We start from the raw sequence: 12,745 nt of genomic DNA on the forward strand, positions 1-12,745 counted from the left end.
CATTATATATAGTATTGGCTGTGAACGGGTGAGGTCTTTGTGATACTGCGAGAAATAATAATTATGTAATAATAATAATAATAATAATAATAATAATAATAATAATTTAGTTTTGTAATCTGAAGTTCGTACCTTATTTCTCCTTTAGTGTGGTTAATATCACTCCAATTCCTGGAGATTTACTTCGCGAGAACACAGAGGATGTTTTGCAAGGAGAACACCTGAGTGACCAAGAGAATGCACCCCCAATTTTATCTGTCCGGCCAACAGAAAATAACTTAGGGCAGGCTCCAAATGTTCCCTTCAATGAAGGAGAAGTTTGGGAAGAGACTGATGTAAATCGCAACAAACTCAGGATCAGCATCAGCAAAGTAAAGCTTTTTGACCATTTTGAATATGTACTAATCTTTTCATTTTCTGCCAAAGAATAGTGATTTTGTGAGTAAACAATACAACCCTAAGTAAAATAGCTAATTTTAGACATGGAAGCATGTTTTAATGTAAACTGACTCTATCTGGCATTCAAATGAGGTGTATGTCTTTATTGAGCTAAAGATATAAGGGTTACAATACAAACTGCAATGTCTCTCTTGATGTTTAACATGAATTCTGTTATTTTATTGGATTATGTGTTCTTGCCCAAAACTGCACTATCACTCTTACACTCTCCTAGGTATAATCTGTCAAGGATTGATGCATGTGTGAAATCAGATATTTAATTAGCACTGTCAGATGATAGGCTGCATCATCCTTGCTATCATGCGTATTTTTGTGGATTTATCTTATTCTCAAGGGTTTCTCCTTTTCTGTTTCAGACGCAGTGTTTAGCAGAAGAAGATCAGAAAAGTGGTGTATGCCCCATCTCCCCAGTGCGAGCAGTGCCAGACTCCCCTACAACCCAAGCACGTTCTCTGAGATACCGCCGTGTGAATAGTCCTGAGTCGGAACGCCTCTCCACTGCTGATGGAAAAGTTGATCAGCATGAACGAAGGTTTGCTTAGGGCCAATTAAGTGGCTTTTATACATTCTTATTCAAGCTTTGGGCATATAGCTAAGAGACAAAGAAAGCAATGCAAAAGCTGAAATAGCATCCCACCAGAGATCTGTATGTAATGACTTTTCATAAACTGATAAAAAATTTGGTTGTCCTCCCAGGCCTTGGAACAGGATGGTTGTGGAGACTTTATAGTTTTTGTTTTCTTTTGATAATTTTTATGTCAACTGTAAAAAAAACCCCAACCCTCACAGACATATGTTGTTTCTCACCCAAATTCATCAAGGAGTTGGTTGACTTCGAAGTACAAAAAACAAACAAACAAACAAACATTAAGTTATGATTTAAATGGTCAGTTTATTTTGAATCGGTATTATTCCCCCCCTTTTTTTTTTACTCAGACCTATCAATGCTAAGCGATGGAGAAAAGAAATTTAATTGTGCAGTTCATTACTTCAAAGACTTGTAGATCTCTACTGAATCTTTAAGTTGTTATGCTTACATTTTAAAATTACTAACTGTAGCTTGTCAATTAATAGACCATAACTTACTCATATAAAACTCTCTGATTTAGACAGATAAATGGGTTTTATTGAAATGTACAATATTTATGTAATTCAATGGGTATTAGTTCATCTAGATCCGTGATGGCGAACCTATGGCACGCGTGCCACAGGTGGCACGCGGAGCCATATTGGTGGGCATGCGAGTGTTGCCCTAGTTCAGCTTCAGCATGCATGCACGTGCCAGCCAGCTGATTTTCAGGCCTTCCAGGCCCGCCGGAAGTTGGGAAATAGGCTGTTTCCAGCCTCCGTGGGCGTGGGGAAGGCTGTTTTTGTCCTCCCTAGGCTCCAAGAAAGCCTCTGGAGCCTAGGGAGGTTGAAAAACAGGCCTACCGAGCCCACTGGGCCATTACATGCCAAAACTGGGGGGAGTGCAGAGGGGTCACATGCGTGGGGGCAGGGCACATTGAATTATGGGTGTGGGGACACACATACGCAACCCCTCCGTGCTCCCCCCACTTTTGGCACACGACGGCAAAAAGGTCTAGACAAATGGAAAATAAAATAAAAAAATAAAATGTAAAAGCATAAAATGAAATTAAGTTATTTAAGTTAAGTAGCCTGAAAATGATTTAGTAGATGTTAAAAATTACTCCCTCTTTTCCTGGAAGATAATTCCATACGTGAGGCAACAGAATGAATAGGGTCCACTCATCTTGCATAGTGGCCATCTTCTTGCACAGACGAGCAAAGGCATGCTGTGAGAGGAGAGTGGTCAGGTAGTTACAGGTGTTTGACTCTGCTAATATTCTGTACCAAAGAAACATGTGACTAGTGAGTTATACTTGAAGAAAGGCAGCTTTAATATTCAGTTTGATCTTTTGAATTTTCAATGAATTTGGAAGGGAACAGATCCTATTTTAGGGAAGCTATTCTCAGAAGGTTCTTTAACTTAGATTATAGGAAATAGTCATCCGTATTATTCTTTAATAATCCTAAATTCTTAATTTTAAAAATTAATTTGACCTGGCCTTCTTTGTTTTTATTTTTAGATCCCGAGTAGATTTACCTTGTTCTCCTTCCCGGCTTGTATGCTCTTCTCAACCAGCACAGATGCTTTCTATTGAGACTGGTCAGGTAGACCGACAGGCAAGTGGCAGGATGGATGTATCTGCTTCTGTGGAGCATGAAGCTCTCAGTAATGCTTTCCGATCAGTGCCCCTGGCTGAGGAGGAGGACTTTGACAGCAAAGAGTGGGTTATAATTGATAAAGAGACAGAACTGAAGGACTTCCATCCTGGCGCTGAACCAAGCACATCTGGGACAACAGATGAGGAACCTGAGGAACTAAAGCCCATAGAAGAAGGGGACGAAAGGAGGCAATTGGGTGCAGAAGCAGCAGTCAGGCCCAAAATACATGATGGGCGAGTCCGAGGTATGCAGCCTGTGGCTGAGGAGGACAGTTCCCACAGAAATGAAATGCAGTGCCACACAGTTTCTGAGAGTAAACATGAGCAACAACCAGGAAGCCCATCACAGTCCCCCTTATATTCAGCACCAGCTATCCGGCAGCGGAGACGAGAATCTGAGCCAATGGGTCCCGAGAGACAGGTAAGATATGCAAAAGAAATCCATCTCCTTCATATTGCCATTGTTTTTCATTTTAGTGATGTCTGTTTTATTTAGTGAAGTCATCACATCTGGGCATCATATCCAGATCGAGTGTATCTAAAGAATTGATACTAGTGTTATTACACCAGCATCAGTAATGTTTTATAGCAAATTCCATTAGAAGTGAATCCATGTGAATTGTTTTTGATGTAAAAAAGTCCTAAGGATCACCAGGGTGGTGGGAAACCTATGGCCTTGTAGATGTTGCTGAATCTTTTATTCCATTAGTTTGAACCAATATGGCCAATGATAAGGGATGCTGGAAGCTATAGTTCAGGCACAGGTTGTCCACTTCTGCTATAGAATGAGGACAGTAGATTGGAAGAATCAAATTAGACAACATCTGTGTGCTAATCCTGAAATATATATGTATTATTATGCATGGAATCAAAAGATAATTTGGCACTAATGTATACTTTCCTAGACTGAGTTGGTTCAGAACAGATAACAATTTTTCTCTATTATTTCTCATCCAGAGAAAATCTCCTATTCTGAATACAAATAGGCCTTGATCTATCACCATCCAGTCAGCATTCTGTTTACAGCATTCTATAAACAGTCAGAATGCTGTTTACGACCAGTTCTCAGAGTTCCAGCCATCCCACCAGCCCAGTGGGGAAATCTAAAAATTTTCCCTACCGGTTCTGTGGGCATGGCTTGGTGGGGCGTTCCTGTGACTGAGTGGGCGTAACCAACTTGATGTCACTAATAGCCACGCCCACTCAGTCACATGACCCCACCCCCACCAAGCCACGCCCACAGAATCTGGCAGGAAAATTTTTTAAATTTCTATTTTCTATTCTAAAACCCTATTTTCCCCTGTTGTGAGATGCCTGTAGCTGCAGCCTCTTTTTTTCGGTGTGCCTTCTTGTTCTGAAAGATGCAGTGGCTGTAGGCTTCTTGTAGCGAAATTTACCGGAGCCGCTCTCCCCTTCTTAAATACGTGGGGGGAGGGACAGGCCTGGTCATGCCATACCCCAGCGCTTTCCCTTCGGCCTGTGCAGCGGCGGTTACCCAGCCGTGCCAGTGCAGGTAGCCCTTCATTTTGCCAAAGACCAGTTTGCAGCACTTATAGTCACATGGCCGGCCAGAACGGGACATGGTGCGGGCGGAGAGACCAATGCAGCCCCACCGAGGCCACCCTGGCTGAGTGATCACAGTGCCTCCGCAGCAACAGGCATGCTACAGCCGCCTTCGCCTCCATGCACTACGCTTGGAAAGGGCTGCCGCCGCTCTCCCTCCCAGCCTGGCTGCACAGTGTGCACATGTCTGCCTGCCTTCCTGAAGCAATCCCGCTGTTGTTTGCCTTTATTTCGCTGCGGGAGAAGAAAGAAAGTGAACGGTGGCAGCGCAGCATATGCAAGACGCTCCCCTTCTTAAATGCACACTGTTGCCTGCTGCGGCTGATGAAAGCGAATAGCGATGCTCCGAGAGGGCAAGCTGGCCATGGACGTCCCGGGGCTGCTGCACATGCACACTTGCATATGGCGCGCCACCGCTGTTCGCTTTCTTCCTTCTCCCGCTGCGAAATGAAAGCGAACAACAGCGGGGTTGCTTGTTGCCTGTTGCTGCAGAGAAACTGCAATCACTCAGCCAGGGTGGCTTCGGCGGGGGCTGCATTGGCCTCTCTGCCCGCGCCATGTCCCGCTCCGTCTGGTGCATGACTATAAGTGTGGTGGCCTGGTCTTCGGCAAGATGAAGGGCTACCCGCACTGGCTCGGCTGGATAAGCTCCGTGACACAGGCCGAAGGGAAAGTGCCGCAGGCTCTGTAGTGGCGCGGCCGGCCTGGCCCTGTCCGCATGTGGGGGGCTTCCACCCTACCGGCCACCGGAGGCTTCTGCGCCTCTCGCTCTGGTTCTTCACTGGCGGGAAGCAGTGCTGCGGCCGAGCCTCTTTCCCCCGGAGCTCCACTCTGCAGGCCGAGTTCCCGGAGTGGTGCCAGCAGTCAAAGAGAGCAGGCAGGTGGTCGGGTGGGAAGCCAGTGGGCCACTTTGGAGCCCCAAGCCACGCGGAGCCAGCATGGGAGGCACGCGGGCCCGGGTGGAAGACAGCCTTTTCTTCACCATCCCCCTCCCCTCTTTTGATCGTCCTGCAGGGGGGCACTCTGCCTTTGCAGAAACGGGGCGGGTGAATGTGCAGCAGCCCAGGGATGTCCACTTGCCCTCCCAGAGCACCACCGCCACCCTTTTCAGCCCGAGCTCAGCTTCTGCATTTCCACCAAGGGCCGCCCATCCACCCACTGGCTGGGCCGAGCTGGACGCTGACTTTGGAAGGCAAGCGGGCATGGGGGACCACCAGGAAGGCAGCCTGGAAGGCAGGCAAGCATGGCAGAGCTGCGGGGAAGGGAGTAGGCTGCTAGCTCCCTTCCCCGCAGCCCTGCCATATTTGCCTGCCTTCCATGTGGCCTTCCGCTAGCCTGCCTTCACAAGCTGGCCACGGGGATGCCGGGAAGGCTGAGTGGAAGGCAGGGCTGCAGGCTGCAGACAGGTTCAGGGGTGTGGCCAGCCAGCAATTGCTACCAGTTCGGCGGACCAGCCCCAATCTCCGCTACCTGTTCGCCTGGACCGGTCCAAACCAAACTGGTAGCATTTCACCCCTGCAGCAGCCCCATGGTCATGTGATCATGATCGAAGTGCTTGGCAGCCCATTTCTACTAATGACCAGTTGCTAAGCATTCCCCTATTATATGATTGCCATTTGCAATCTTCCATGCCAGCTTTATTTTATTTATTAAGAGCCGAGGTGGTGCAGTGGTTAGAGTGCTGTACTGCAGGCTACTTCAGCTGACTGCTACCTGCAGTTCAAATTTCATTGGCTCAAGGTTGACTCAGCCTTCCATCCTTTAGAGGTGGGTAAAATGAGGACCCAGATTGTTGGGGGCAATATACTGACTCTGTAAACCACTTAGAGAGGGCTGTAAAAGCACTGTAAAAGCGGTATATAAGTCTAAGTGCTATTGCTATTGCTCTTTCTATTTGTTTATTATTAAATTTATATGCCACCCATCTCGCCATCCCAAGTGGCTCCCAGAAAGTCAGTGAGGAAGCTAGCAGGGAAGGTTGCAGATCTCTGGGTTAAGATTTCCCTACCTATGTATCCTTTCCCTCTTGCTGGCCATTCATATACTCTTATGCACCCACCCCAACCTGCACCATACCTATCACTCATCTTATGTACTGTCTTCAACCTGCACAGTACCTCAAGGGCATCTCCTTGCACTCTCTGTGACCCATGCTGTCCTCCTCACATACTCCCTTGCACCCTCCTTGACCCTCACCATGCCTCTCATGCACTCTTTCAACCATGCACACTGTCCCTGACACATGCTTCACTGCTTGCATATCCTTTTGCACCCTTTTGCACCTTTCTTGACCTGTCCCACAGCTCTCACTTCCTTTTTCCATACCTTTGTGCTGTGTCCCTAACCTCCATGCTACCTCTCACACATTCCTATCACCTTCTCTGATCCACTCTTGCACCCATGTGCTTCCTTCCTGACCTGTGTGGTGCTTCTCATGCTTATTCCCTGAGCTGTGCAATGGCTGTTGTGCAACTTTATGCACAACACAAGTGACAACACTTAGGGATGCAATCGTGCTTTATGACTTCATCTCTTGGCCATGGAAAATCAAGTCCCAGTTGCCATTGTATGTTGTTTGACTTGGTGACTGGGGCGACAATGTAACTAATCTTTTTCAAGCTAGGGCAAGATCTGGGTTGGCTTGCTATGCTTTTATTCAAGACTTATTTCACTTCCTTTTGATGCTGCAATTCCTGTGAACTACTTCTTTGGGTAGTTAAGGAACATTATCTATATCAGTGATGGCGAACTTATGGCACGCATGCCACAGGTGGCACGCGGAGCCATATTGGTGGGCACGCGAGCGTTGCCCTAGCTCAGATCCGGCACGCATGTGCGCACTGGCCAGCTGATTTTCAGGCCTTCCAAGCCCACCGGAAGTTGGGAAACAGACTGTTTCTGACCTCCGGAGGGCCTCCAGGGGGGGATGACCGTTTTCGCCATCCCCAGGCTCCTAGAAAGGCTCTAGAGCCTGGGGAGAGCAAAAAACAGGCTTATCGGGCCCACTGGGCCATCACGTGCCAAAAGCGGGGGGAGTTCAGGGGGATGGGATGCATTGAATTATGGGTGTGGGCACGCACGCGCACGACCCCCTGCGCTCCCCCTGCTTTTGGCACGCAATGGCAAAAAGGTTAGCCATCACTGATCTATATACTACTAAAACTCTTGTGTCTGGTTGATGCTTTGTAACCTTTCATTGAGCGAAACGCTGCATCATAAGGCAAAACTTTACGAACAAAAGTATCTCAAATGGGCTAATGTACAGAATGCTGTATTTTTAAGGGAATGAATTTGGGGGAAGATTTTGTGCCCCTTTGTGCCTGTTGCTCAGTGCCACTGTTGCACTGCTGTGGTGGAGGGGAACCAGAAAGAAATGATAAGATTGCCAGGCTTCTTGTCACCTTCCCACTAACAAAGTCTTTGCTGGTGGAAAGCTTGCATGGAGAAAGTTAATGGAGAAATGGTGCACCTTTTACTAGTCCCTCTGCACTTGCACTGTGTCAGCCATTTGTGGATTCACATACTCCCCACATTTTGTACTTCCACATTTTGCATCCACTTACTTACCTGCTGGGAAGGAAAGAGTAAGGGAGGAAATACATTTCTGATGCTCGCTGCCAACTTGCCACAAGGAAGTTGGGAAGCTGACAGGAAATTAGAAGTTGCTCCTGCTGTCACTGATTTTTTTAACCCACCGATGATCATTCTTGTTCTCTGTTTAAGTAAGGAAATGAGTCACATTTTGTCTATTTCTTTATTAAAATAAACTATGCAGAACACTTTAAGAAAGTCATATAAATACTCAGTATTGTAGAAAAAAATATCGTTACATGTCAGAAATAACATCTTAAAAAACTATTATACATGCCCCCCAAAACAAGTTTAACCATTATACTTCTTCAGTAATCAATATATTATAATTTTGTATTTTTATTTGTTTTTTCTCAGTTATACATTTGTAGCTATTCTTCCAATACTTATTTTATTTATTCAACAGTTACAATATCCCATGTTCAAAGTACTGATGAACTTCTTTCGGAAAATATATGCTATAGTTCATATGTTTTGCTTAGATTCACAGTTGTTTATAAATAATCAGAGAACTCTGAAAAATATTTAGATGTCTTTAATATGCTATGGATTCTCAAATTCAGCTTTCACCATAGATGAGGGAGTGACAAATGAGAGAGGATAGGAGAAAATAGGGAAAAATATAAATAGTGATTATAGATGGAAGTAGGACTAATATGAAAATTATAATGATAGATGATAAGATAAATTGGTCTTAAAGATAAAGGTTCTCCTTGCACATATGTGCTAGTCGTTCCCGACTCTACAGGGCAGTGCTCATCTCCGTTTCAAAGCCAAAGAGCCAGTGCTGTCCGAAGATGTCTCCGTGGTCATGTGGCCAGCATGACTAAATGCCAAAGGCTCACGGAACACTGTTACCTTCCCACCAAAGGTGGTCCCTATTTTTCTACTTGCATTTTTATGTGCTTTCAAACTGCTAGGTTGGCAGAAGCTGGGACAAGTAACAGGAGCTCACCCCGTTACGTGGCACTAGGGATTCGAACTGCTGAACTGCCAACCTTTCAATCGACAAGCTCAGTGTCTTACCACGTCCCTTTAATTAATTTAATTTAATTGGTCTTAAGTAAGCCTAATAATTCATGTAACAGTTTGCTAGTTTTGCTGTACTATTTACTTGAGAATATTGGAACCAACTAAGCATGAAAGAGCATGGCATAGCAAACAATTTGAGAGTCCTCTTAAATACTAATATTTTATAATTTAAGCAGATTATTTTCTCACCATTGAGCAAATTTCATAGTGCTTTCTTCATCATAAAGAAAGACATTCAGTAAGGAGCCACAAGAGGAAAAGTATGGACGTATTATTTTCCTATATTTATCTCAAATATTTAGTAAATTGCTTGATAGTCTCTTAAAATGTTTTTTTTTAATGTATATTAACCTAAATATATACTGTCCCTTCCATTAAAATGATGGAACAATAAAGAAATACAATCCATTCTGAAATCCATGTTAGGCAACTGGCATATTTGTACACCTTTAAAAAATTTTTTTACAGGTTTTTGAATTTAATCCTTGGCTGCTCATTACTCTCTCTCTCTTTTCTATATCTATCCATCTAATCTCTGCCTGCCTGCCTGCCTGCCTATCTGCCTATCTATCTATCTATCTATCTATCTATCTATCTATCTATCTATCTATCTATCCTAATGAACAGCTAAGGATTAAATTCAAAAACAACATCTCTCTCTCTCTCTCTCTCTCTCTCTCTCTCATAGTACCAGTTATTTAATAATTTATTCTAAATAGGAGCTGAAATAATCTGAAATATAAAATTTAATTGAGGTAAAATATCCATTTTGATTGCTGAAATTCTTCATAACCAAGACAAATATAATTACTTCTCTCTAGAAGTATCTGTTATTATGTTTATAAATTGGTAAATAATTATTTTTGAATAAATTCTTGTTTTTTGTAAAAAAATATTTGACTTTTTCAGCAGTAAACCAATTAGCTAATACACAACTTGCTTTTCATTCTCTGTCAAATTCCATATCAACCTTTGTGTTTTCATTAATTTGATAACTGGACACTAAATCACTTTGTTGCATAAATTCTATCAGTGTTAAAAAAGAGATTCTAAGATAAACAATTATTAGCAAAATATTCCGTTTGTATTCTTCTGCAACTAATTTAATTTCTAGGATTATGGTTTCTTGATATACTCGAATTATCAGAGTAATCAGTAAAGTATCAGTAAAGTACATTAGTTTGAAACAACACTCACAATAATTTTAGCTTTTTGTTCTTCATAGCAGAAGTCCCCAGTCCCCGGCCTGTTAGGAATCAGGCCTCTCAAGTGGTGGGTGAACAAGCAAAGCTTCATCTGCATATGTACAGAATCTAGGTTACAAGCAACCCCTCCCCTCTCCCCTCCCCCCCGGGCTGTGGAAGAATTGTCTTCCATGAAACCGGTCTCTGGTGCCAGAAAAGTTGGGGATTACTGCTTTATAGTACCCTATATCCCATGAAAATAAATTAAGGTCACAGCGTACTTTTTTGCAGATCTGTAACCAAAAAGATCATTTCAGAAGATCAAAGGCTTTTTCAGCATTAAGAAAAATAATAACTTATCTTTGGTCTTCTGGTTTATCTTGCCAGTAGCCTTCAAAATGTATCTGATATTTTCTCTCATATATATCTTCTGGACAAAGTCAGAGTCAGGATATATTATCTCAGTTAATAAAACATTTATCCAGTTAGCAGGAATTGCTAAAGAAGTTTATAATACACATTCAATAATAAAACAGGTCTATATCTTTAAGGCGGAGCCAAATCCATTCCTACTTTATAAATCATAGCAATGAAAAGTCTGTTTCCAGAATGTGCCTGCATCTTGTTTGTTATTTGATTTAAAGGTTTAATCAGAATTTATTGAAAAATCTTATAATATATTGCTGAAATGCCATAGGATCATGCAGTTTTATTCATTTTTAAATTTTTAATTGCTTAATTAAAATTCATTTAGTTTTGTCTTTAGTTATAGCAATGGTGGGTTCCTCCTGGTTCCTCCCAGTTCCGTCGAGCCGGTAGCGGTGACGATATGACGTCACCAAACCGGTTCTGCCCTCCTGCGTTATTCTTACCTTTTATTTGGCCCCACCTCCAATCTATTGCTGCCTCCTGAGTCCCAGCTGATCGGCTAGAAGGAAAAAAACGGTTTAAACTCTTGCCGCGGGGCTTCAAAGGGCTGCCCTACAGCTGATCAGTGTTATAAGGCAGTGTGGTGGTAGACCGGTCCTCAAAAACAAATGAGTAGACTGGTGCCTGCAAAAATAAATGGGTAGACCAGTGCCTCCAAAAACAAATGGGTAGACCGGTGCTTCCAAAAACAAAAGAGTAGACCGGTACAGCTCTGCAAGCAGTTAAAAGCCTGGTAGACCAGTACCTCTGCTAAATCCTAAAGAATTATCACATGACCATCAAGCCATGCCCATAAAATAAGCCACGTCCACAGAACCGGTAGTAAAAAACTTTAGAATCCCAAAAATAATTTGAGAACGATTATAAATATTTTGGAATATTACGATAAGAAGATAGACAAGGAAGTAGCCCTAATATCTCTTGACGTCCAGAAGGCCTTTGACAACTTAAATTGGTCCTTTCTTACAATACAACTTGAGTCGATGAACTGCGGAGAGAAATTTCTCAAATTGATAAGAAAAATTTACTCCTGTCAAACAGCCAAAATTACAATAAACGGTGACATGACACAAACTTTTGACATTCAGAAAGGAGTACGATAAAGTTGTCCCATGTCACCTCTATTATTTATAATAGCATTGGAAGTTTTACTAATTGAAATTAGGAAGGAGGAAGACATTAAAGGTCTCAAGATCCGGGGAGAGGAGTATAAACTGCTTGCCTTCGCAGATGACGTGATTTTCATACTGGAAAACCCAATACTGTCTGGAACCAGGTTGATGACAATGATAGAGGAATACGGGGAAGTTGCGGGCCTCAAAATAAATAAGCAGAAGACGAAAATACTGACGAAAAATATGACGCAAACACAGAGGTTGAAATTAGAAGAAGAATTAGGAATTCAAATAGTAAAGAGAATAGATATTTGGTTGACAGCAAAAGCAACTACAATCAAAGAAGATAATTATACTAAATTATTAAAACAAATCAAAAAAGACTTGGAAATTTGGAACAGATTACAACTGTCGTTGATGGGCAGAATTGCCTCAATAAAAATGAATATATTACCAAGAGTACTATATCTATACCAAGTGATACCAATACACCCCGGAAGAGATTTCTTCAAGAACCTCAACAAAACAACAATGAACTATATATGGCAGGGAAAGAAGGCCAGAATTAAGATCAAAGCTTTACAGGATTCACGAGACAAAGGAAGCCTAGCAATACCAGACTGGGAACTCTACTATAAGGCATCAGGACTGACCTGGATCAAAGAATGGATGAAACTGGACAACAAAAGAACTCTATACTTAGAAGGCTTCGATTTAATAAGAGGATGGCACACTTTCCTTTGGGATGGATCGGATAAACGACACATGTATTTCCAACGTCATATAATTCGAGCTTCACTATTTAAGATTTGGCAGGATATTAAGAGAACTCACTATACCAGAATACCAAAATGGTGGTCCCTGATGGAAGCATTGATATACCCAAACACTCTCGAAATAGGAAAGATGATGTGGTACCAAGATTTATTGAATCAGGAAGGCGAACTCATCTCAAGACAACAACTTCAAAATTCTGGCATAAATATCGATTGGTGCCCTATACCCAAATACACTCAAGAAACATAGCAGACAAAAAACAATATGGAATCTCGAATAATTTGAATGAATTGGACAAGATTTTACAAGGGCCAGAACAAAAGATGATAACCAAAATATATAACTATCTTCTTAGATATAAATTATT

At 42.5% G+C, this 12,745-nt stretch overlaps 1 protein-coding gene across 1 annotated transcript in view; it reads left to right on the forward strand.

The window, feature by feature from the left end:
- Positions 1 to 12,745, forward strand: part of TTBK1 (tau tubulin kinase 1) — an 87,910-nt gene that overhangs the window by 45,893 nt on the left and 29,272 nt on the right. The window contains exons 11-13 of the mRNA XM_070948212.1: positions 149 to 371; positions 816 to 991; positions 2,550 to 3,108. Coding sequence (XP_070804313.1) covers positions 149 to 371; positions 816 to 991; positions 2,550 to 3,108 — 958 coding nt within the window. The remainder of the gene's footprint in view (positions 1 to 148; positions 372 to 815; positions 992 to 2,549; positions 3,109 to 12,745) is intronic.

This window comes from Pituophis catenifer, unplaced genomic scaffold, assembly GCF_029215685.1.
Source record: "Pituophis catenifer annectens isolate HBS135680 unplaced genomic scaffold, rPitCat1.0.hap2 SCAF_1, whole genome shotgun sequence".
In the NCBI taxonomy this organism is placed as follows: Eukaryota; Metazoa; Chordata; class Lepidosauria; order Squamata; family Colubridae; genus Pituophis; species Pituophis catenifer.